At 42.7% G+C, this 27,068-nt stretch overlaps 1 protein-coding gene across 1 annotated transcript in view; it reads left to right on the forward strand.

Annotated features, from left to right (window-relative positions):
* The window catches only part of LOC135898944 (zinc finger protein ZFP2-like), a 42,953-nt gene extending 16,262 nt beyond the window's left edge, over nt 1–26,691 (forward strand). Inside the window, exons 4-7 of the mRNA XM_070536462.1 lie at nt 10,994–11,259; nt 17,952–18,292; nt 23,250–23,545; nt 25,629–26,691. Of these exons, the coding sequence (XP_070392563.1) occupies nt 10,994–11,259; nt 17,952–18,274 (589 nt within the window). The 3' untranslated portion in view covers nt 18,275–18,292; nt 23,250–23,545; nt 25,629–26,691. The remainder of the gene's footprint in view (nt 1–10,993; nt 11,260–17,951; nt 18,293–23,249; nt 23,546–25,628) is intronic.
* Nucleotides 26,692–27,068: the final 377 nt, after the last annotated feature.

Consider the following 27,068-nt stretch of genomic DNA (forward strand, 5'->3'; position numbering starts at 1 on the left):
CACATATAGCAGTAACACAGGTTAATAAACCCTATCAATAAACAGGTAGTAAGCATCAAAACATCTGAGAAAATGAAGCACTTCTGTAGATGTATGCATAAAATCGTGACGTAGTAGGCGGAAGTGAAAAGGAAATATACAATTTATGTCCATGGGGAGATAGTAGTAGGAGAATGAAGTACATGAGTAACTCTCAAAAGGCATTGCGTGATGCATCAATGAGATACAATGGCACAATTCAGTAGTAGTAATACTAAGGAGTCAGTGTGCATACCTTTTAAGTAAATGACATGCTATTGGAAATAAAACCTGTCTTCACAAATAATAGCACCTGTCCATTGTACCTGTCTTCTTTTCGCCTCGTCTCCTTTGCGCTGTTTTTTCTTCAAGTATGTTACACCAACTCACCCACATCAAGCTCCTTCAACTATTGGAAATAAGAAAGCCTCTAGTTTCTTGATTGTTAGGAGAGCTTTTCTTCTTAATGCTAAGGCCACTTAGATGCTGAAACCAAACAAACAAGTTGGTTTATTATCTTATGACAAAATAGTCAGTTTAAAGACTAACATGAGAATTTCTCCTGCTTTCTTTTCACCAGTGCTTATGTGCTTGTAACATTTCTGCATGTTAGGACATAGCATATTAACACTGAGGCATGCATTAAAAGACTCACTCATTACGAGCTTTTACTTGTTTTGCTTGATGTTGCCCAGCAGTTCATATGCGAGGCTCAGATGCTGCTATTGCTTTTTGCATAACTTGTGGGTGCTGGGGACACTGAGCTAATGCATCAGGATATAGTGTAAATGTGAGGGCCTTTGTGATGCATTGTGACTGCATCTGACTTTCCATTGATGACGCAACACTCACTGGTGGTGCTAAATGTGCCAGCCACCATGCGGTCAAATTATTGCATTTGAATTGCTGAGCACTATACTAATCTCATCACTTGGTTGTTTTTTCTGTGCCGAGGTGCTCTGTCCAAATTGAAAACTATTGCAAACTTGGGAATCTTTTTCAGGCGCACCAAGAGAGTTATTCTCCTCACATTGTTCCTAAGAGCTAATTTGCCAAGTCGTGGGAATGTCCAATTAACAAATCCTAAGATACTGGAAAATGTTTAAACACCTTTGCATATTGCAGCATAATACGCTTTCTGAGCCTAATAGCCCCTTTCTTTGCAGCAATAGCTGTTATGGGCTGTTGACATGTTTGGATGTGCTCAGAGCTGTAATTGTTCTATCACAAATATAGTATCACTGCAGAGCCATGGAAGCAAATACTTGAAGTACTTCTCACATAACATTTTTGACTTGTCATGTTTTTGCATTAAATAAAGGTCCCAGCACTGTAAACCCTGTAATAAATACAGTAAATACAATAAATGGCAGCTATCAAAAGTGCCATAAATAATTTACTAATACTTTGTTTCGTGAACTAGTTTCGCTACTAAGGAGATGGATATGTCGCAACATAATGATGCACTGCATTCCTGTGATGACTGCAGCCGCCACAAATTAGCACAGCCGGAAAAAAATTGTGCCACACTTTTCACATTTTTAATGAGCAATCTCATCATAGTCATCCTTATTGTTACATGGCGTCACCAAATTTTGCTCATGGTCATGGGGTCATGATAACGTTCATGACGCCAGGTGTGGCATATAAAGGCCAACTATTGCATTAAATCAACATTTCTTGAGCTTTCCAACCTTCATACTAAGTGTCATGCTTGGACATGTGAGGAAGGGTGTGGTAAAGGTTAGGATGCTTCCAAAATGTGTTACAGTACTTTTTTAAGGGTTGTGGCACATGCAGCCTTTAGTCAGCACAAATGATTTAAGACACATGCACAGAGTTACCACCACACATCACGAAATACAGAAGGCTCAATTATGTAAGCTGTCACACTTGTCAGTGCAACCCTGCACACGTATTTGTGTGTCCTGGAGGGCACAAAATGACTGCTCAGTTGCTACTTCCCTGTGTTTTGTGCAGTATGCAGAACACTCCAGGGTCTTTCTTATTCTTACATATTGCTGATGGCCAAATTTTGTAGGAGACTTAGATTCAAAGCACGTGATATGTGGTAAAACTTTCAACTATACCTTTTCATAAAAGCTATGCTGTACACAGCAAATTTTGGTCCACTATTTTTTTTTAATTTACTCACCTGAGTAAACTACTGTATGCTGGCACAACATTTCCTTATATAATAAAGGGAAAATGAGACATCCATCCAATCGTAGCAATTGCTACAAAGGAAACCCATACGGGTTCCTCGAAAGAAAAGCCTCGCAATTGAAGAAAAATTCGGTCGGTCGGTCGGTTGGACACCATTCCTACTGAAACGCCTGTTAGAATGAGCCCATAACAGCTTACGCTGTGAAATATGAGTGCTTCAAGCAATTTTTTTTTTTACTCTGTAGCTCATTAACACTTCTCTTATGCCTACTATTGGGTATGCCCGTCTAATTTTCATTTATATATAATCTTGTCCACAAGCACTAATCCTGTCATTGCTCTATAGTAGCCATTCCTTTCTTTTTTTTTTTCCCTGTTTGAAAGAGTAGAGGTCCCCTTGCTTCCATATAAAATGGTGTCACTGCGTTTTTCTTTAGTAGTGGGTTAAAAAACATGGACAGTTTCACCCAAAGGGCAAAGCATCGACAGTGATTGCAAGGTTTAGCACTGCTCTCCAACTCCTCAGACAACGTTCTAACCGTAAGTGGGTGTGGCGTGTTGGTGTAACACAGCACGCAGGGCAAGTGTTGCTGGGCACAATCATCCTCACCTGCAACACTGGTGTGACGGGGATCGCCACCAGTGGTGTTGGATGCGTCGCACCTCGAAAGTGCACAAGATGAGACCAACCGGAAACCGTTGGCATTAGTCAGCACCCACTGAAATATTAGATAATGTTAGCTATACGTATACTATTAATTCAGCTTAGACTGGTGCATACACTCAGCAACTCAAAAGTTGTGTGCGTGCACACAATGTTCTTGCCAGCAGCGAAAGGCAGAATACTGTTCCTCCTCTGCCATCAAGCCAATTGAGAGAAGCACAGGTGGTGCATCCACTTCACCTTGTCGTTTTTGCAGCCAAATGCAGTCTGCATCTCTGGAGACACTCTAACACTAAGTGAATGAGTAGTGCATGTGCTGTCAATACCGGGACAGCATGACAGTGCGTACACCTATGACAGCACCTGTGGCGATGGTGTGAACACGCTTCAAGCATGCATATAATTGCTATCGGAATAAAAAAGCAATGTGTGTTTCTGCAGCTCTTATAGCTTTGGAAACAAATGTCTTTTATATGAGTGTCATACCTCGCGCACATGCACCAACATTAGGAGCATGTACACCGCAGTTAGCTTTATCTCCAGAGATGTTACCATATCTTTACAGGCCTAACACTTTAAGGATGAGACATGTAAATACCCAGAAAAAATATTTATTTTCTATTTAAATGTGCAAAACACATCAAGATATTAAGCATAATCAACAACAAAAAAGATGTTGCAGAAATTTTTTCAGCAGTAGGGGGAAAACCACAGTCAGAAACTGGAAGTGGGCTTCACCCCGAGCTGCCTGAGGCTTTGTTTTCAATTTTGATAGACAGCTCTCATCATATGTGAACCATAGATGTACATTTCATTTCCTTTACATCACATGTGTGGCACCACTGCAAAACAGTGAGTTGCGTGCCAAACTTCTTGTCCAATGTTCCTGCTCTAAACCAACAAACGACACTTGCTGCCTGTCAGTCAGTATTTGCTAAAGATGTTTAACTAGAAGCTTCGTACTTAATCCTGAAACTCAATAAGAAAAAAAAAATTGGGGGGGGGGGTATGTTGCCTTTTGGCAACACTCACCAATAAAAGGTTAAAGTGGTCCTGAACCACCCTTTGGGCTTGGTGAAAAAAAAAAAAACAGTTGACTGATAGCATACACTGCTGTGAACATGTCAGCACTTCTCTTTTCAAGAACACTCGCTTTTCGACAGGAACCTGCTCCTCACTCTTTTCTGGAAGCTTTATTTTGTAATATAGAAGATTCCCATATGCGGCTGCTATAGGCCACCAGCTGACATCAATCAAGAGTGGTATTTGGATCAGTGTGCTTATTCCTATTGTTACTGTGTGTATTTATTGACGCAGTTTAATAAAAAGGCTGAAGTAAGGGAAAATCTGCTTTCAAAGTTTCATAATAATTGCGTACTTCCAGAAGAAGCTAACTTTTGTCTGCTCCCGCTCAGCTGCTGTGGCCCATGTAGGAATTAAACTGTGGCCACCCTGCTTATCAGTGTTGTAGGTGTCAGGTCTCGCTAGTTGTGAACACTCGCATCTAGCCTTGAACCACACGAAACTTAAGGTCAGACCACATGATACTTGTCAATGCATGAGCACTCACTCCTGGCCGCTCCTGGGGAGACGCCTTGGCAGACTTCGCTTCATGTTGCGCTATTGACAGTGCTTTAAAAGGCGCAAGTTGGATGTGGCTACCATATGTCAGTCAAGCTGGTGCAGGAAGAAGCTGGTCCGCACTGCGTAGCATGGCCAGACTGGAGCATATGAGCACTCAAGCCCTGTTGTGCTCATAGCATACGCTACACACACGTACTGCAGTTGCATGCAGGTGTGCTCTGGTTCATAACTTGGATACTGCGGCCACCGCAGGGTGCCGTGACGAGTTTGCTGGCTGAGCGCACTGGGGCTCGCTGAGGACACCCGCATTTGACGCATCGTAGGTGCCAAAACAGGAAGCAGTGGCGTCTGCGTGAACATCCAAAATCAATTTTGAACTGCACACCATGGTGACATTCCGTAGGCGAAGCATTGTGGGCACGCCTGCTCCGTCGTAACCTTATAGTGAAAGTCATTAAAGAAGGAGTGGAAGCAACACGGCGGGGATGTTTGATTGCCAATAACTCTGCTTCTGCCGAATGTATTTGAGTAGTTTCTGTAGCAAAGATTTCTGAAGTAGTCTAATTGAACTTCAAATGCATTTCTTGTGGTTTCTAGTGGTGCAGGACCCGTTTAAATTTGTTTCTGCTTCATCATCCTAATTTATGTCCACAGCAGAATGAATGCCTCTTTCAAAAATCTCCAGTTACCCCTGTCTTGCATCAGCTGGCTCCTCCTTCCGCTTGAAAATTCCTCACCAAATCGCAATACTTAATCCCCTGCCATCCTGAACTTCCGTCACTGTAATAGACCACTGGCTATCTGCTCTGCAAGTTGCATGACTTTGTCACCTTTTAATCTCAACTAGCAGTCTATAATTCATAGTGCTGTCTCTCCGTCTCTTTAATAACACTACAACTATCATTTTCCTTTCTTTAGCTTGTTATGTAATCGTTAGTTTTGCCATAGTGTTCTCCATGAGGGCTATTCAGCTAACATGAAATGTTACAGTGGTGCCAAGACACTTGGACTTGTCTGCTTGACACAACTAGTTTCATTGTTACAATTGCACAAATTTCTTGTGACTGACACATGTGGTGTGGTTCTGAAATCTGTTTTATCAAGACTTTATCAGATGCCAAACACCTACTACACCACTGATTTATTTTTAATTAGAGTTTATTAAGAATGACATCATCATTTGGAGGTCTGGCTTCAGTGTAAATTTTGCAGTCTTCCACAAATAGTCTAGCTTGAAAAGTTGGATGCTAGCTGACCAGGCCCCATTGAAAGTTTTGGTTATAGACAGCTTGGAAGCTGTAAAACACCGTCTAAAGAGCGTTTTACCGTCTAAAGAGCGTTTTAAATCAGTTCATTATTAGAGAAAGAAGGAATTAACTGTCCTGTTATCGTGCCACCAGGAGGTGAGCCTCTCTGCTAATGGAGACTCACTCTCTCTCTGCCTCTAGTATTATCCCAAGTGTTGTTCCTTCCCTGTGTTCTCCCATACCACAGTCAAGGGACATACTGCAGCACCAAGCCCCACCTCCTTTTTCCCTTCTTTTGCGGCATTGTGCCTTCCGCATTGCATGATTTGCCATGGTGAGTGACGAATCATGCACTGTGACGAGGTGTTTGTGCGTGTAGCTGTGACTGTCCAACACGCAGTAAGCTTTCTCAAGGAGGAAGGCATGCGGTGTTTGGTTATGAAATTTCAGCTGTTCTCATGGTGAGCAGCGCTGTAATACTTTGCAGACACGATTGTCAATGCATCATAGATATTCTACACTTGTTAGTTAAAAATGGCCAAACCTAGTGGCCCTTTAAGGTCGCTTACATACGTTAAATACAATACATGTCTAAAGATTTATGGCACATGTGATTTCATGACGCAAATGTTTGACCTATTCCCATCTATGCATATGAATTACCAAACATGTTACGTACAGTTTGGAGATTTTGCACAAGATTGCATGAATTTTACACAGAGTCAAGGCATCTGATGTCATCAGTGATATGCAATTGAACATAATTATGACAAAGGCATTATACATCCATTATGACAATGTTCTACTGCAGCACATGGTCATGCAGGCCATGACACAGATTGTGTTTTTCTTGGTTTGGACCACAGTCAATAAAGGTGTGATGCATTCATGAACACGCTTGTATTCTTAGAACTAAATGAATGCCTTAAAAGGATGCACTCAAATACCATTGCTAGAATAAATGCAAGCAAGAAAGAAATACTGTAACAAAATGCAGTAGAACACCAAGTGCATTTAGGAGCTCATTTGAAGTCAACAAGTTGTACTGGTTGTGGTGTTCCTACACATTTCACATTGCCTTCACACATGTTTGGGCAGTGTGATTAAGGTATGTAGTTGGATACAACTTAAGTCTGCAGTGAAGCCCCACCCAGGCCCTCGTAACCCCACTCACTGTTCTTTCGCGAGGCTGAAAATAGTTTGTACTTCAAACTTTCCCTGTTACCTAAACAAGGCAGTGACCACAAAAATAAAATTATAAGCACATAATTTTATACTTTCTTACTCGTCTATTATAGTGGAATGGTGAAAGCCTAATTCTTTATTGAACTGAAATAAACTGCTTGCTTCACTGCAACTATCTATTGTGAAGTTTTATTTCAGTTGGCAGTGAAATTTCATGAGTAAAACGGGATCAGCAGTGAAATTAATTGTACCACGGACTTTTGAAGAGTGAAATGCTCAGACTCCATACACTTTGTCTGTGTCTGTCGCACACCTCATCACTTCCACCAATGAAAAGACTTTTCAAGAACACTGGATGCTCCTGGGGTATTAAGTACAATGCCATCTTGAAAAGGTCGGATGATGAAAATTTTGTTTGCTTCTATGATTGGCTGGCAGGGCAACACAACCCTGCGCAGTCCATGTGCCTTGGTTGCCAACTGCTGTTTTATTTAATGTATATTGCAACATGAGTGACCTTTTCTTATGCAGTGACTTTTAGAAAAAGAAAATTGCATTTTATTGACATTTTTGTAGATGTTCCTCCTTTAGAGCCCTCAGATGGAAAGAAAAAGCTTTTTTTCAATCTTCCCTGATTTTATTTTTTTCTTGTGTCAGTGTGAAATAGTATGCAAAAGGCTCACATAATTATTTTCATGCAGCAGCAGGAGGCACGCAGGCATTGTCAACACAAAACCTCTGTGACTGCTGCGGCTATGCTATCCCATGCCAGTGAAACCTCATAGCCCACAAGCACATGCGCAAAGGAATTGTGATGCTGCTTCTGCCCTCCGAGCTTGTTGGTTAAGTCAAACCTCAAGTTGCACCTGCATATCACATGAGGAAGTGACCATTCTGCTGTACAGTTTTCTTCGTGCCCTTTGTGCATACTGGTCAGCTGAGCAGTCGCTTCAGAACAGATCACCATTCTGCAGTGAAGCAGAATGCCAACTGCATATGTGGACCTTGTGAGGAGTCACTGGATGAGAAGATATGTTTGCCTGCAGCATGTCATGCGCCGTTGTGGTGGGCAAGCTAGGAAGAACTGTACATGATGTGGTCTACATCATATTGCCATGTCACTGTGCAAGACACTCAAACATTGATTGAATAGGTTGTTTTCTAGTATATTAAGATGTTATTGCTTGCAGAAACGAAAGTCATGAGGATGTTTGTTGTAATTAAATAGTAGTGCATGGTGATGTTCCATAATGTGAAGGCTCAGCCAACCTGATAGCTTGCATATCAAACATGCCTACCTTGGGTAATGAGGCGCACATTAAAGGGCTTAGACATCATGACCTCTTACTCAGTGAATGATTAAGTTGCCTTTCATGGAGATATAATTTGCAGCTAATGCTGCTGCATGATGAAATGTAATTGTGGAATCAGCAGCGTCTATGTGTATACTGCAGTAGCAGCTAGTTATGTAATGCTGGTATTAGCTATGAAATCTATTGAAATATGTTATGTGTACTATGGTAGAAATGATGCGTAGATGCTTAGTTGCATGGAAGCTCATTAGTATTTCGAAAAGTGCTATCAAAAACACAATTGGCAGGTGCCTTGACCATTCCTATGCTGAGCTATTTTGAATCTAATACCTAGAATTATTCCTTTTTTTTTTCAGGCTTGGGAATGCATATATAATGACGTCCAGGTTTGTTGCAGTGTTATCGAAATTCTTGGAGATCTTTAGGTGTGAGTTGACATCATGCAGTAGAAACAATGGGTATGTGTTTTGGTTGAGGTTGCCTTGTTGCTCTAGGAAACAGTCTGGTTAAACCATGGACTTGCAGTGTGGAACAAGTCAGAATTGTGGTGCTCACATCCACCATTACTTGACAATTGTGTTTTACTTCTACATTTCTCAATATATGCACAGTAGTAAAATTGGCGCAGCTTTTGAATCCAAGCACTTGGGCCTGGATTCAAAAGCACTTGTTGTAGTGTCCCACCTTAAGAGTCTTAATTCATCCATTCTAGGCTAATATATTATATAGCGTGCATGCAGACTGAGCCACTCTTTCCTCAAGTAGTGTTGGGAATGCTTTGGTAATGATGGCCCTGATACCCGCCCGGCTTCTTCGATTTCGCCCCGCCCCGCATCTTCTTACCCCGCACCTCCACCAGATATGTTACGTAGGAAGACGCAGACGAAAAGCTATGTACAAATATATTTACAAGGAAAATACGCTGCGCTTGGCCAAGAGGCAACAGCCCGCGCTAGCTTCTAATCGTCGTCGTCGTCTTCACACTGCTGGCCTTTCGTGATCGCACATATTGTGCCGTAGCAATATTGCCCGATTTTGCACGAACAATATGCGTGATTGTGTGATTCTTATTACATACATATACATATATATAAAGTTGGTAAATAGCTTACATGCGAAACCGAAACTGCGTTCGTGACGTTAGCGTGCGACGGCCTGCAGGGTCTACCACTTACTGTCAGAGCGAGCGCCATCGTAATCACAACATGGCGGCCAAACTCGTCTTGTTTATGCTAGAGTGTACTAGAATGGGGGAGTGGGTCCAGCGGAGGCCCCGACAAGCGGCGAGAGTGAAGCAAAAAACATTGAAATTTGTGGTGGCGCTGCAGTCGCCTTCTTCTGACGTTCCGGCCAATCCGGTGCCTCGACGGCCCGGCGGAACCACGCCTACCGACGGTGGTTACGGCAGCGCCCAGCTGTCGTCTGCTCGACGCGCCGCCGTCTCCTGAACACGCCGTCGTGCTTGTGTTTATTTCGTCATTTTCTCTCTAATTGATTTGTGTACCAGGAATGTAAAAAAAGAATGCAATATAAATACTGCTTTGCCACGAATTGAGGTTCCTCGCTTCCGTCAAACGATGCCGTCTGCACGATATCTACGCGCGCAGACGGCCCTCGCATATGTGTTATGGTTTGTCTGGTAACTCGGCGACTTGGCAGTGTTCGAAGACTGAGAGGATGAGCACACTTCTGCGAAAGAACTACTGTTGTGTAGTGGGTTGCATCAACGTATACAGTAGATTGAAATGGTCCTGCCAAGCTCTCGCTCTTCGGAGTCCTTAAGATGAAGAACGGCGACGCGTGCAGGAGCTCATTCTTCACCGCACGGACTCCATTCGTGAGCTGCACTTTGATGCAAAGTACATACTGAGGCATTATGTGCATATCATTGAAGGCCAGGAAGTATCTACACAGCGTGGAAAGCCTGCGCTTCGGTCTGTTGCGGTACCCGCAATCCTTTGCCGTATTTTCAGGATTATCTCTACGAGCAGCCTACACCCGAGCAGCCCACGCGAAAGAGAACGACCTCATATGCAACAGATGAAGGCCGGTCAACAAAGAGAACGCTCCCGCTCTCAGTTGAACGGTCATTCAGATTGGAGGCATGTGTCAATGGAAACCTGCGCGAGCTCGAAGACGTAGACAACCGATAACATGCTTCCTATATAAACAATGTGTTTTGCTTTATTCACCCAGGGTGTCTGGAAAACCAACTACATCTCAGGCGTATATGACGCACAAAAATAGGGAAGAAAAATGCTATTCCGTAAATATTTTCAAAACCCACAATTAACCTACAAAAAAATGTGCTGCACGTAAAGAATAATGTGACCCATATAGGCTCCCTAAATCTTAAATCGCTGCCGTTATTAGGGCATCGGGGAAATTTTGTTAGCATTCAATATATCGCCTTGAGAAAGGAAGAAAACAAAGGTTTACCAATCTTTATTTAATACCTAATTATGCCACACACTAAACTCATCCCATTACGGCACATGGTCCTCATTTCTTCGGAATATCAGCTATGAATTTCGTTTTCTCATGACACAGTGAAACACGCACATAAGGTAAGGAAAGCAAACTGCAAACGCGATCCATCTGACTGCGTGACTCCAGCTAATCCAGGCACGGTCATCCTCGAACGCAACTACAACGCTGCGCTCGACCGCGGCCGTGCTTTTTTTTTTTTCTGGTGGGGGGGGGGGGGGGCACGCTCTTCGACCGGCGCCGCCGCGGCCTCCGCCGTGCGCGGGGGCGTGGCCTCCAGAAGAAGGCGATGGTGGCGCCCTCTGGATTTTCAATAAAAAATGCCTCAGCGCGGAGCCCTCGTTGGACCCACTCTCCGAATCTAGTACACTCTATTTATGCGTTGTATGGCGACGACGACGCGCTGCATTCAAGCTTACGAAGGCTCATTCAAAAGATAAGTTGTTGTGCATGCAGGCAGTAACAACAGAGGCGCGTAACGTGCCCTTGGCGCTCCGGATACTTGCATGCATCGCAAGATCAACTGGCAAGGTGGTTAGTCATGACGTAGGCCGCCATCTCGTTCGCAATGGTTGCGGAGTTAGTGGACTGCACGGTGAAAAACAAGTTAAAAAGGTTTTTTTAGATAGACTACAATAGTCATCAATGTAGATAAATGTCCCATTATATACTCATTCTTTTTTAACAATGAAAGACAGACATTGCGTGCCACTTCAAGCCGACTGGACGACAAAGCGTCCACAGAAGAAAAACGGACTAAGGTCTCGAAAGTAATCCGTGCTGTGGGCCGCAAAAGCACTAGCTGCTGTACTTTTACAAGGCTACTGAGCTCTGCCATTGTCTTTTGTGCGGTGAAGGCTGTTATCTGTGCGTGCGCGCACCACGTGTTCATTTCCGTAGTTTCTGCCAGCTTCTTTTCCTCCCAGTGTTGTAGGGTAGCAAACTAGGTGCAACCTGGTTAACCTCTCTCATTCCTTCTCTCTGTGAAGGTGAGCTATTTGCCATTGCCAGAACCGGCGGCATACTACCTTTATTGTATTTGTTGTGAACATGTGTGCGTGTGATAACATCTGGCGTGTTAGATTTGAGATTGTTTCGTATTATGAATTCATTGAAATGCTGCGCATTTGGTACGGGGGCGCGTTAAACTTGTGGGAAATACCACCAAATAAAGCAGTGGCGTGTTCGAATGTTTTTTTTTACTGTTTCTTTTAATTCGGCCTGCTGTGTGGTTTGATTAAACTTGACGTTCACGTTAAGATTGAATAAATGGACGTTGACTGTATACGTCGGCACGGTATGTTCAAGTGGGGAATCAACCTGTCGCTTGATATGATTCCTGAACTTGTCACATTTTAAAGCTAAGCTTTTATTGCCTGTCTCTCAGTGGTTTGACATGGGCTCGTTGGTCTGGTCAGGTAGACTCAACAATGGGTCCTTTCACCGCTGTACAGCACCGACTAGCTAGTCAGTACTTCTAGTTAACAGTGAGGAGATCAATTTCATGCATAAAAAAAGAAAGCCTATCAAGCCGTGAAGTCATTAATTTGCAACCACAATTCTACAATTTCAGTGGGATAAAACAGGCCATGTTTATTAAAGCTTTCTTTGGGCCACAGGAAGGCTTAGACATAATGGGCGTGGGTGACCCTGTGATCAAAGAGGTCCATTGAAGAGCAGCACATACCCAGAGACCCAAGTTGGCGTCAGGTTTATTGTAGAGCGGTACATACTGTGTGTCACTTACCCAGTAAGTGACACACAGTATCTGTATCTGTCAGACCAAAGTGGTCTGACAGTTGGTTTCGAACCTGGTTCCCTTAGCACAACAGCCAAATACTCTACCAATTACACCATGGACTACCCAATGACCCAAGTCGGCGGTAAAACGGTCAGAGAGATAGACTGACAGATGGGCACCAGAATATGCTTGAAGTACTCTAAGAATGCTAATTGCATTATCATTAATGTTTACTGGTCATCATGTTTTTGTTTATTTGTCAACATTCATTTTCACCAAAAATGATGTGTCTTCATCGATGGTAACTGGACGAAGGACTTAAAATGGTTTCCCATATTTCTGTGCACATGTCTGCAAAGTTGGCTTAGCAACATCACCTTTTATTTTCCCCTGCTTTCATCTGATTTTTTTGCTCGTTCATTCTGTGTATATGGTGGAGCATGTTGGCTTATACACATTCTCACAAAGAACCTCTTGGCTAGCACCGTCTTAACTGCCGGGCTGCTGTACTATGCAGGGTGTTTCGCATATCTTGTGCTAAGGAGTTAAAGTAGTTGGCCACAACTGAATGAAACCAACGGCTTATGGTTTGCTGTCATGTGGTGCTCCTTAGAGTATTTTTTATATTCCGCTTAGTTAATTAAGAGGAATTTTTAATATTCACTTTAGGGCGAAGTGCGTTTTGTTGCACTGTAGAGGAGGTTCAGAAACGATCGATCGAATTTTTTGTGGCAATGTACATGCTGCGTGGTAATTTTTTATGCTTTTAAAGAAAGCCCACAAAATTTGAAATAAAACTATGCGACGGCACTCATGTATTATCGTATTGCAGCACTATCAATCGCAGTTAGTGCTAAAGAACCGAGCACACGAACCATGGCGAAGTGGTTGGCCGCAGCTCTAGGCATTGGCTTCACAGTGCGTCAGCATCTTTGGTGCTGGCACACGGAAAGGAAGCGCCGTCGTGCCTGATAAGCGATAGGTTTGACGCATGGTTGAGAGCACTGCAATACGATAGCGCATGGGTGCAGTCGCATGGTTCTACTTCATATTTCGCAGGCTTTCTTACACCTCCGAAAATCACCATGCAGCGTGTACGTTGCCACAAAAAATTGAATTGGTTGTTTCTGAACCCCCTTTACAAAGTAATGAATGGCACTTGACCCTAAAGTGAATATTAAAAATTTTGCATAATTCATCTTGGTTAAATAACTAATTAAGCACAATGTAAAAAGTACTCTATGGAGCGCCACATGATGGCTAACCACTTTTTTTGAATCCTTGGCACAAGTTACTTGAAACAACCTGTACATTTTTAGAAGTGCGGTGCATACGTGTTGTTTATTTGTTTCTTGTACATTCATGGGCATCAGATAACTAATGGACTAGAATAGGTTAATAGGACTAGAATAGTACGTCAGAGGGGGAAAAAAAAAGGCATGTTCCAAATGCTGTAGTTCATGATGCAAAGCTAGCATAAATTTGTAGAGATAAAGGAAAGGTAGGGTGGAAGAGACAGTGTGTGTAGACTTTTGTTTGTTTGGTGTCTCCTGCACTGTGTATGTGTGAAACGACACAGACTCTAATGCACGAAACATTGCAGAACGAAACTGCTATAAAACAAAATGCAAAATATAGATTTGATTAAGAAACACTCATACAATTGCAAACCGAAATTTTTACTCCAGCTCATGTTATGTCGCCGTTGATTTCTGCCACAGAATGAAGACGTGCTACAACCTGTCAAATGGCCACTCATGAATGCCAGTGAGATCGACAGACTGATAAAACCTGCTTTGCTGCGTGCCTGCTGGATTCTTTTTACTGCACAGAGCAGTCCATGCCTGAGCTACTTGCATATTTATGAATGACAACTATGGCCAGAACATTTTTATGCGCATAGTGGCTAACACAAAAAGCTAGGGTATGTGTGTAGTACCAGTGCCACATAAAAAAAAAGCAATAACTAGTTTTTTTATCCCAAGTTTAATGCCATTCAAACAGGGTCACACAGATGTACTCAAAGGCCAACTGTAACAAAATTTTGAACACGATACAAAGCTTAGGTTCAGATAGATATACAGCAGCCTTCATGCAAAATCCTATGTTTGAAATACTGGTGGACATGACAGGAAAAGTGTGCTGCTAACTTGAAGGTTAATAGCTTTATTCTTCTCTATCCACAAGTTTAACCAGTTAGTAAATGTCTCATTCTCCAGCCTCTATGATGTGTGTGTGGCTGAATCAATGTCATTTCCTGGGTGCCCTTTCTGCTGATGCCTTACAATTGAAAAAGTATTTCTTTTTGCTGCTGTGTGCAGCTTTGTGTACCTTCTCCCTGGCATAGTTTATTTTTGGCTCTTCTCGTGCTGTTATTAAATATCCTTTCTTTTATTCAATGTTGATTGCATATTGTTGTTTCTATAGCAGTGTAATGGTGAAGCTTAAGAATGGGCTCGGATTCACATTGTCTGTTTCAGACTGTTAAATAAAAGAAGTCTGTGTCACTTACAATGTCGTAAACATTTATACTGTTTGTATGCTTCTAAGAAAGTGGAGTGGTAACTTGAAAAAGGTAAATAACTATTGCCATAGAACCCATTTGTGATTACAAATGGTTGGCAGTAAGGTTAAGAAAAATGTATTTTTTGATATCTTAATGTCGGTCTTCTTGCATCATTTCTGTGTCCATTAAGCTGTGATATTGGTGGCTGTGCAAATGCTACTTGTCTGTGTATAAATTTTTTTTTTACTTGAAGCATGCTTTAGTAATTGCACTGTTAAAAATTGTTTTGTGATGTTCAACCAAATGAAGGATGTGGCCATTATCTTTTTCAACTCTAAAAAAGCTTCTTCCTTAACTGCATTTGTTTGCTCTTCGGTAGTGCGATTCCTAAGGAACACTCTTTATGTAGGGTATGCCTCTAAATTGTGAACCTCATGAATTAACTACATGCATCTGTGTGAGGGAGTGATGGACCTGGTTGCATGTGACAGTGTATGAGCAGCATAAACTCTGTGTCCCTTTTGGAAATTGAAAGAAACATAAGAGTTAGCCATTGCACATAATTTATTTTGGGTTGTGTAGTGCCTGCTGTCCTGTTTTACTCTTTTCTGGTGTAGTAGCACGACTGAGGTACACTATTTTGCTCTTTTTACTCTGTACTGGTTGCTTTCTCCGAGTTAAATCTCCTGGATTGTGATGGACGGTATTTGCCACTTAGCATGAACTGCTTTAAAATACTTGTGCATTGTGCGTTTTCCATTTATTGTGAAGTGTTTTATGCTATTTTATGCTTGGGCAAGAGTTCACCAGAGCCAGCTTTAGGAGCCATTCGCCACACATTATTATTACTTACAGCGCGCACTAATAACAAGGACAACGAAAAGAGACGAAACACAAGTGCCTTGTTATTCGTACTTGTTAATAGTGTGCGCTGTAATTACTAATAATGCAGATGTGCCGACTTGCCCAGCTAGCTACTGTTCTACAGTTTATTTGCCACACAGCAAACATTCACTTGCACTGGCTCAGTGCAGTTAGCTGTATTTTTCAGCATTTTCACATTTCCCAGCAGTGCATACCTCACTAGTTTTGTGCCGCAAACCTCTGAGCAGCATGTGCATGCTAGCCAAGCAACAAATAACACGTTGCAGCCCATGCAATTTAGCCTATCTTTAACACGTTCTATGTGGAAATAGATTCTTAAGAGTTTTTGCATCATTAGTAGTAACCTTCTACTGAGCCAGAAATATTAACCCTCTATTGCATGAATTATGAAAAAGTCATTTTAAAAATTACTTTTTCAGCTTTTATTATTGATTGCATGAGCAAACACATAAACAAAATATTTCAGAGTTATAATGACTGTATTAATAGAGATACAGCTTTGTGCCAAATATGGCACACCATGAAGATGGCGGAGCAGTCTTGCTGCCATGGGGGAAAAACAAAGCTTCACGGATGGTGGCCTTTTTAGCGCAATGTGTGGAATGAAATTAAACAGTTGCTTGCTGCGTTCAGGCACAGATGACTATTGCACTTCCTGCATCTTACCAACGACTACTTTGTGCACGGTGGCCGCTTACATCTTTGTCTCTTCTCATCAAATTCTAGCCAGTGGCCGACTTGGTCAGATCGGAAGTCTTTGGGTGGCATTGCGGCAACTGGTCCCCGTACATTTTTTGGCTTGAACCTGGAATTCGATGTCTTGACTAGAAGGCCTTCCTGGTCGCTTGTTGGGTAGGCACTTGTTATGCGAGGTAAGGCATTCTGCAATTTCTGTTTTGAATTGATCCAGCGGTAGTACTTGTTTCTTCCCAAGCAGCTCCTGCACCCTCTTGTACAATAGCCATGCTGCTACTACCGATAAGCCTAGAATGTGCGTAAAAATTCGAAGTGCCATTTCTTCGGCCTGACATGTATGCGGTAAAGTCCAAGCAGTGACTCCAGCAGGTTGACCCTGCTCATGTGTCTGTTGTAGACCTTTACTACGCTGGGGTAATCAATTTTGCGAAACTCCTTGGTGGACGTAAACCAGCGCTTAGTCTTTTGGACTGGATCTCTCCCAACAAAGCTCGCCAGGAATGTCATGGCACAGTTATTGTACCAACGCACACACAATAACTCCACGTCGTCTATCGTGCTTCTGAGTTCCTCTGAAGCACCACGTCCTTTACATTTCAGTTCCTTTTCGCTAATCAGGCGACAGTTTGGTAGACGATTTCTCCTCACTGTACCGAGCAACAAAATTCCATCTTGTGATAGAGTGACCTGCAGCTTCGGGCTATTGAATAGATGGCAGCACGTTACCATTTTTTGTCTTTCAAGTTCATACTGTGCCAAATATAGCACACACCGACTTCGAAATCTCTGCTGTAGTTGCGGACGAAATTGAGAAAACTAATAAAGGGCTTGAATTGATAAGGCCATAAGATATGCCAAATTAATTTTTCTATGTTTCTGCGGTGAAAATGTTCAGAGAAAAAATACCAATTGCTCGTGTTTGCACCCTACGAGTTTCACGTCTCATCCCAAAATCTACTTCACCTCTGTTTTGCATATCGCTCAAGAGATGGCAGCACTTGCCCATAATAAGTGCGCATAACTATGAAGATTACTCTGACGGCATCACATTCTCAACTGGGCATCTCGCACATGCACAAAAATGGTAACCGGTGTGTGCCAAATATGGGACGCCATGCAATAGAGGGTTAACATGAACTAGGCAACTTCACGAACAATCTACTGTAAACACATGACACAATCATCCTTCTAGTTTGCTATGCCCGTTGACCACTACGCTGCCAATAAGCACTGAAACTTGTTATAGGAAAGGCCTTTCCTTACTGTTCTTGTGTTTGGCAAGTTGAGGTTTCATTTCAGTGACACAAGATTTAGCCTTAATTAATTGTTATAGGAGGAGAAAAAAAATTTGTTGTTGCATTAGTATGTTTGCACTCTAATTTCTTTGATGTTTCATAGCTGCAGCTTTGCTTTCAATTAAAAACGATACTCACATAGTTCATCTCATTTTCTTGTGCAGCATTAGGTCGTTCCAGCCGTTCAGCGACTGGCAGAGGTGGGAGGCCAAAGCAGGGGCCACGGCACCACCGCTGTCACCTCTGCAGTTACGTCACTGAAAAACTGGCACATTTGAGAACGCACGAGCGCATTCACACAGGCGAGAGGCCATTTCGTTGCCACTTCTGCTCCCAAAGGTTTTCGCAAAACTCCCACCTCAAGTCGCACCTACGCCTCCACACGGGCGAGCGACCATTCCCGTGCGCCTTCTGTTCCATGTCCTTTACACAGCCCAGCCAACGTAACAGACACATGAAAAGGCGTCACCCAGATGCCACGCAGTGAAGTACATTGCTCTATTGTGTGAGTAGGCCTGGCTTATTTATAACAATGTGCATGACAATCCTAAGTGCAGGAAAGCAACTAGGTATTTTATTCGCACAGAAAAGGAAGTATCATTGTACATTCAAACCTCAATAAAATGAAGTCTGTAAAATTAGCATTTTACTTCATTATAAAGAAATTTTGTTATATTGCAATGTCAACCTTTTATTCAAGAAAAGTAGCCGCCAACGGATTTTTCTTAGAAGAGGCCGTAAAGCTTTCCAAGTTATTAGGCAATCCGTATTTTCCTGTGCTGCCCTCTGCCGCGCACCACTGAAAACGTTTTGGAAGGGTGCCGGTGCTTTCGCCGGTTGGTTTGTGTACCTCCCTCTGCCCATGTTGAGTGCGCGTCTGTTGTGTGTTTCGTGGATCACTTATCATTATTAATGGCTACTTCGAGTAGCATGGTGTCCCTGGAAGCCATGTAGCACTCACCGATTACTGAGTGAGCAGGCCTGAGTGCGCTGTTGTGCAAACAGTGTGGGCGATAAGGGCACGCTGAGTTCCGTTTGCCGACACGGCTACCTTAGAGTTTGTTGTCGCTGATTACTGCACTTGGAGCTCGCTTTTTGCATTCTTTTTGCACATTATTTAGACATTTTGCATATTCAAAAAGTCTTTGAGCGCAGCCTTCCTTGTTGGATTTATCAAAGTGGTTCACTTGTTTACATTGACATATACAGCTGCAGATCTTTGTAAGCGTCAAAGATTGTGGAAAAGGTGCACCGTTGATATGGAATAATGACAAAATGTAGCAAAACATACATATCTGCGCAAATGTGCCGTGTTGTTTCTGTCTGAAACAAGCCAAGGATGGTGAGAGACTGCACCACTCAAACAAGTGACCCAGATACATATATTACCGGTCGTTAATTTATTACTGATTCTCACTTTTCTCTAACTCAATCATACTTGCAGTTGGCACGTGCCATAAAGCATTATTAGAGGAAATTGCTTGCTCGCATATGTGCTAAGTTATAGGCCGTGTTCTCTCATGAAAATGTGGATGCCCTCACTGACACCGTTAGTATACTGAGCAAGACGGATGTTTATGCAGCTGTATACCAAATGTGCCAGCTTTTGCTTGCCATTTAGTGCAGAGTTAAACAGTGAATCTATGAAATTGAGAAATTTGTCGGCATGAGACGTACAGGCCTACCCATGTACGTAAGTAGCGAATGCGACCGGTAGCCTACGGGAATTGTGACGTATATGAATATTGGCACACCGCTGTGTCTCCACTTGCTGCTTATTGTGTATGCATCGTGCAAAGTGAAGAGTAGCCAATTTCAAATCGTTAAGGCCAGTACTGAATTATAGAAGTGGTTTCTTTCATCCTAACTGCCTACATTTCAGTTCAGGTCGCTGGTAGCGGGCGCGTGAACTCTACTGCACCAGGCTTGACCTTCACTGAAGATAATCAATATTGGCTCGAACTTAATGTGCATGACTTGAAAGGGTTGAAGCTTGTGCATTTCAATTTGGTAGGCGTGTTTGACTCAGTTTGAGCGTGATTAATTATATATACAAGTAGAGACGCTGTCGCTATTGCGTTGTCCGTTCGACGCAGGGTTTGGTCGAATGATGGTCGGTGCGCTGATTGTCAGTGCACTTGACAAGAAAGCCCATCGCACTACAACAACTCACGCTCGTCGGTTGCGTTGTCGACTTGGTATGATAAAATGGTCTCAGCAACGCACTGTGCTAAACAGCCGGCCAATCATACTTCGGCGCGAGCGTCTTGTCGCTCTCATATCGACCCAGCATTACTGCGCCTTAAACGAGTACGTGAAGTCAAGCACGTACTGCCACCACCAGCAAGTGAGGGCCGATGCTGCAAGAAGACTTCACCGGTAACGTGATGTTTTTTAAGTGTCACCCAAGTGTAATGCACGGGTTTTTCGTTATATTTGCTAGCCATCAATAAAACGCGGCGACTGTATACCTGGCTTACTGTGCAGTCCGGACAACTCGGACAAAGCCCTGACCGCTTTCTGTTTTAAAGTGGAGTTCCAGTCTTATGCTGCATACGTTTACGGCACCGCACCGACATCGAGCTACCAGTGGAGTTTCAACACGTTTCAACACGGTAGGCGGCACGAGTGTTTACAACAGCGCGCGTCTAAGCACTTCTTTTTTTTTTCTCCCAGGTGACTTTTCGGCGCGTAGCCCGTTCGACCCTTCCAAAACGTTTTGTGATTAATCCGCTAGGGCAGGGCACATGCGCCGTTGCGGCATGAAGGTTGATTGGAAGAAACAAATATTTTGATAAATTTGAGAGTTGGTGGCCAATGATATGGTTTCTTGCTATTTTGACAATATTTTCACAATGGCAGTACAAGGTAAGCCTTGTGAAGCTTGTGCGTCTACTCCGCAATGGCGGCTGGTACTGTTGCCGACAATGGGACGGTTCTGTCAGGAAAAGTGCAAACCTCTTGCTTCAACAAATCTCCGAAACTGAATATTATGCCACCTCCAGCACTCGGGGAGGCAGAGCACAAGAAGCTACAGCCATCTAGGTTTGCCAGTCATGACAGGTTTTCCAGTCATGGAGTGCCAGTCATATGTGGCCTGCGCACCCCACGATGGGGTGCGCAGGCCACATATGCGCTTGCCATGCTCAGCTACTGCTGGACTAGAGGAAGAGATGTGCACTTCCCACAACCTCCTAGCGCATCCTTGATCCCATTACTGCTCACTCGCTACCCCCTCCCCCTACTTGCTTAGGAAAACGGCCCACATCAAGCCACCATCATTTTCGGCTCACCTTTGCACACTTTCCCTTACAACCAAATCATGCGGTGCTCGATAGGGTCTTATCACGCTTGAACTTTATACGGAACATGACAGCAAGAGGGTCTTGCTGCCATGCTGCTGTCCTTCGGTGGCCACTTGGTCGTGTGGCATGCAGTTTGAGAGGTGCGTTCATAAGCATCCGCATGTAATTCCAGTTTCCATTTATTGCTTCAATATACCTTCACAGCAACAGGGAGATATTGTTATGTTAAAATTGTAGATAAACACATTTCGTTACATTGAGGTTCAATATACATGGTGCTCTATTGACAAGAAGTTTGTTATATGAGGTTTAACTGTATTGTTCTTAATAAGAATGCGGGCACTCTTCCATAGTGCACTCAAAAGTTTAGTTAATGTCTTGCGCTGAAGGCAGGCACCACCACACAGTGGGGAGCTCACACCACACAGCTTGAGGGGAAATGGCAGGTATCGTGCCAGAATCGTATCTCATTGAAATGTAAAACATTGCAATTTGCTTATTTTGTTGGTGCAGTGAAATGCATGATAAATTGAACTTTGTGCTTGAAAATTCACTGTCAAAACGCTGGAGTGAGGAAGCGTGGTGGCAGCAGTGAGTGAATTGACCTTTGTGCTGTGTCTCGCATCAATGCAAACTAAGCTGCAAAAACAGAGCGCTAGGCAGGACTTTGTCGCCGTCGCAGATGGCTTTCGCCAGTGGGGTGGGGAGTTGACGTCGAGAGGTTGGAAGGGAGAGGGAAGCGCAAGGCCGGTGATGTGATGCAGCAAAGCCATGCAGTGCAAGGTGCGTGGCACAAAGGCAAGCGTGACAAAGTGGCTCCCCCTTCCTCCTTGGGTTTTTGCATGTTTTTTTTTCTTTTGAGGTGCACACCCAGTAGCCAGATTTAATTGTTATATACCGTAATGTAGCATGGGAGCATTGTAGTATGTGGCTTATTTTTCCATGGAACACATAGAAAAAGTGGACGGTGCATCAGCTGCTCATTGTTGTATTCGACATAGTGTTAAAACTGGTATCATAAGTGGGTTCGACTGCACCACAAACTTTTGACTGTTGCGGAAATAGATTTGTCTAGTTATGAAAAATTGAAGCAACAATCTGCCTCCTAGGAATCTTAAGACTGCTGTTAGCATTGTGAGATACATAACGCTGGCTCTGTTGCTTCCTTTTGTTATTTTTCATAGGTGCTTGAACAGGCTTGTTTCGATTTTCTTCTGTAGTAAAGGCCTCGGTACTTTTAATTAAAGAAAGTAGTTCTTTACATTACTGTATTATGGAATTGTGCATTGTGTATTGCTACATTTTTCTTGCTATTTTGTTCTGTATTTGTTTATTGCTGTGATATAATGATATCATTGTTCATCTCTTATTTTATTGCCTAAAAACTAATTGCATTGCTGGTTTTCACTATCATGCAGCACCTGTGTGACCCAGAATTTCCTAAGATAAACAGGGCCTTCGTGGGGTGCTGCAAAACACCTTTAGCCCTACATAGTATCGGCATCAAATGAAACGCAAACAACGGAGCACATAACTGAAAGTACAGGGCGCGCTGTCTAGTCACCACCATTTACAGGTGCGCACATCCGGTTTGACTGCACTACGTGGTGATGGTCCCTCTATATTGTGATATTTTCATTTCTGTTCTGGTTCTCTTTTATGTGAAAGTGAGAAAAGATGACAGCGCAGTAATGATGACTGCAATAACTGTACCACACACACCGCTGTTCGCATTTCATTTGACAGCACATAGGGTTTCGCCGCACGGGCAATAATACTGACCCTGTCCTGTGAAATTTTAGCTTCTGTTTTCATTGCTTTTTCTTTTCTCACTTTCAAATTAAAGATAACCAGAGCAGAAACGAAAAGGAAGAGCATCATTGCGCAGTGTGGTCAAGCCAGATGGTTGCACCTGTCAATGGTGGTGACTGGACGGGGTATGCACTATACCTTCAGTTATGCTCTCCGCTGTTAATGTCCCATTGGACACTGATAGCACCTCAGTGTGCAGCATAAGCTTCTAAACAAAATGAATGATAAAATGAAATTCGTTATTTCAGAATGTCTTGTTTTTTCTATCTCGCATATAGTAATTTCATGTTGTAAATAAAATGATCAATAGCTGTCTTGTTTTATTTTCCCTTTCTTTTTCTGCAGCAACAGGATGGCATCATGGCCATCTGGTAACCATCAAGCACCAAGTGTCACTGCACAGGTGCCATGACCCTTGTGACCAGTGTTATTATATGACCCTCAGACTATCATCTCTCATAGCAAACGGGGGGTGCATACCCACACAGACGGGAGGCCATTTTGGTGTTGCTTTTGCTCTTGGAGCTTTTCGCAGACGGCAGACCTCAAGTTGCACTTGTGCATCCAGACGGACAAGTGACCATTCCTCTGCCCAGTCTGCTGTATCTCCTTTGTGTGGGCTGCTCGCCTGAACGATTTTTGTGAGCACATCACTCTGCTACCATAGAGAAAGAGAACACCAATTTTGTACGCGGAAGTGGTTCATTATTGAGGGATAAATGAAGTTCTGCTACATATGCAGTATGCTGCATAGCGCTCTGGTATGTCGGGGAGTAGAAATGTAACCATGTACTATAATATGTTTTAATAATAAAATAAATAAAGTTGCTCTTTAAAATGGTGCAGCAAAACTAAAGAAGCTGTTGAGACACTTCTGTGGCCAGTTAAGGTTTTTCCACTGATTTTCCAGTGCCTTAGTATAGTGGGAGGGGCACACATATAGACAGCCATGATATTACGCTTTATTTGAACACTGATATATTGAAAGGTGTAAGTGAAAGAAAAGCTTGCTATGTCAAAAATTGTTTATACAGAAATACTGCAAAGCAAGCCGTTGTTGCAAATTCAGTCATTTCCTGTAATTTTTGGAGGTTGCGGCAAACATAAGCTTACTGAATGGTGCATCTGAGGTTTCTAAATTGCAAGGCTTTGTGAAAGGACATGCTTCATACCACGGCATCGTGAGGAAATGCACAGATGCAAAGCACAGGTGCAAAGCACAAGTACCTGATCTGCCATCATTACTAGACTTAACTGGCACTCTTTGCTGAAGCACTACAACGGCAGCAAGAGAAGCAACCATAAAAAAACATTCTTTCTTTCGGGGGTTGGGATCTCTGGGGATGCACTGCCATGACTTGACGCACTTAGCAAGAAAAAGTCAGTGGCTTGCAGTTTCTGTTTCTTTATTTTCTGCTTTTTTCTTCATCATTATAACCATTAATATATATTTTGTCCTGATTTTTCTGAATACCGGTATCCTTTGGAATTTTATGCATGCCTCTTGGCATTGATTTGTTTGGTTTTGATTCTTCATTTTTGTGTCTAGAGTGTTAATATTGCACGGCAGTGTAATTTGTTTATAGTTTCTATGGATCAGTATACAGTGAGCTTTGCTGTATGCTGTTCACTATGTGCAGTGAAATGTGTTGCTGCTAGTATTCAGTGCAAGTAACCTTTTTATCTGTCATATGGTACGAAGTCTCAAGAACCTGAGTTTGCAATATAGAGTTTATTTACTATACTTATACCAAATAATGCTGCCTTCTGTGACCTGCTATTAAAGGCCAAAAACAAGAAAGGGGCTGGCAGATGGAATGGCACACTGTGGTATAAAATTTTTTAAACAGGGATGAAGTACCTCAGACAGGCTGGCCAACGTTTCGATAGGTGGACCTATCTTCGTCAAAGGTGGCCTCGTCATCCTCGGCGTGTTAGTTTTAAAGGGTTAGTGCAGTGACGTCACGTGCGGGTGTTGTCGCTGGCGGCTGGTTTTAAAGAGAGAGATTACAAGAGGGAACTAACACGCCGAGGATGACGAGGCCGCCTTTGACGAAGATAGGTCCACCTATCGAAACGTTGGCCAGCCTGTCTGAGGTACTTCATCCCTGTTTAAAAAATTTTATACCACAGTCTGCTGTTAAAGGGTGTGTTACAAAAACTCATTAGTCAAATTACACTTCATTTCAAGCAGTCGATCAAGATATCTGCTTGAATTAAACTGACAGTTCATGCTTACAGAAAGGGGCAAGAGACACAGATATAACTTCAGTAATCTGCATACATTTTTGGAAGTGTTCCCACAGCAGCCAAGCGAAGCACAGTGTACTTGCTTGACGGACGATGGGATACGACTTGTGTCGCAAGATGTTGGTTTATGGTCAACAAACAGTTGTGTTAGACTTATTGGCAAAGGTAATTCTCTACCAAACTGCATAATTATTGTATTCCTTTTCTTCTTGAAGACTATGGCATTTAATGTAAAGTTATAGGCACGATTATTTTACCACGTTAATTGCCACACTCTGTACCTTGCTGCACCAAAGATTGAGAGTGGCTGGGAAAGCTCACTTCTGGTACGTTAGAGTGTTTCCACTTTTATCGCTGACATTTCAAAAAAGAAAAAGTATCTTAACGATCCAACAGTGTCTTAGCAAGGTCATCACACTGTCTGCATTCAGTAAATTCTAAAACAAAACTTTAAACCCCAATTGATTCTTCCAGTGTATGGCCAGCGGGAAAACAAAATCCCTGGAGAATGGAGAATCGAGGTAGGAAGTGGATGGGGAGAAGAGTGTTCTTACATTCCATGAGCAAGGCACGGCTGGTTGTGTTGGCCTTTTCAATGGCCTGTACCATGTTATTCAGTATAGTGCATGTGTCATGTAGTAGGAGTTCAAAATAAACAGGCAGTGTTTTCATTTTTTTAGTGGTATCAGCAAGGGAACTTTTGCTCTGCTTGATAAAAACAACTTAATCAAAATATTCAGATCCTGTATATGCAGGTTCGACTGTGCTCGCAGAAATGATATCGAACGTTTCAGAGGGAGCTGTGCAAATATGTGATTTCACATTTTAAAGTTATTGTATCTTTGTGTTTACAGAAGAATGGCTGACTTCATATTGCTATTCTAAACTACCAAGTTCCTAACTCACAGTATTGTACTATAATGTTGATTATACAAAGATATTATACGGTGTTTGGACACTTGCTTGTGTCAGTGATGCATTGTGTTTCAGAGCTTTTGAAGCGGCTTGCCCTATGAACCTCTTTAACTTCCTTTCCCCGGTGCTTTCCTTGGCTTCATCTCTGTTAGCTTCATGTTGTAACTAGCAGAGAATGGAGCCCATCTGTTCTCCTTATTCTTGTCATGCAAGGATGCCAAATACTTTATTCAGTACTGTGGACTGAAAAATGCATTCTTGTTGCAACATTAGAGTGAGAACAAATTGGCAGCAGTGAGTTCAAAATAATTTTTGTAGAAGTTGTTAAAATAAAAATGCAGGTTGCTGTAAAATGCCATAATTCTTTTCCTATGTGTTGGCTGTGCCTGTGTGCCATTAAATCATGAGCAAATACTGTATTTACCTGATTCCGACACATCCCCAAATTTAACGCAAACCCAATTTTTGCGGGTTCAATGTAAGAAAATAAAGGTGCATCTGAACGTAACATGCTCCCCCAATGTTCGCTATCAGTAAAACGAGACATGCAGAAGTTACCTTTCTTAAAGGGACACTAAGGCATATATTAAGTAAAGCTAAAGTGATAGATTAGTGCTCGAGACTCTCGAAGGCGTCAGTATTATCGCGAACAGAGCCTTAATAATTGAGAAATTGGGGTAAATGCAGGACATGGTTAGAGTCTCCCCCGGGACATTCAAGCACTTGCCCGATAACGAAAGTACTCCTCGGTTATATTCTGTCACTAGTACTCAAACATTCGTTGCAAAAAACATCTTTGTATTGTATTATAAGACGAAATAAAATGCTACTTGTCCCGTTCTATTTTATTTTTTAGAAAAAGAACTCATTGAAATTACCCTTGACAGTGACGCGGGTGGTCAAAAGGCTTCAATACCACTCGGCTTCGCGCCACTCGCGCTTTCGCGTTTCGCTAGTTTTGTTATCGCCTAGTGCTGCACTGGTTGGCTCGCGAAACTC

This window comes from Dermacentor albipictus, chromosome 3 (genome assembly GCF_038994185.2).
Source record: "Dermacentor albipictus isolate Rhodes 1998 colony chromosome 3, USDA_Dalb.pri_finalv2, whole genome shotgun sequence".
Classification (NCBI taxonomy): domain Eukaryota; kingdom Metazoa; phylum Arthropoda; class Arachnida; order Ixodida; family Ixodidae; genus Dermacentor; species Dermacentor albipictus.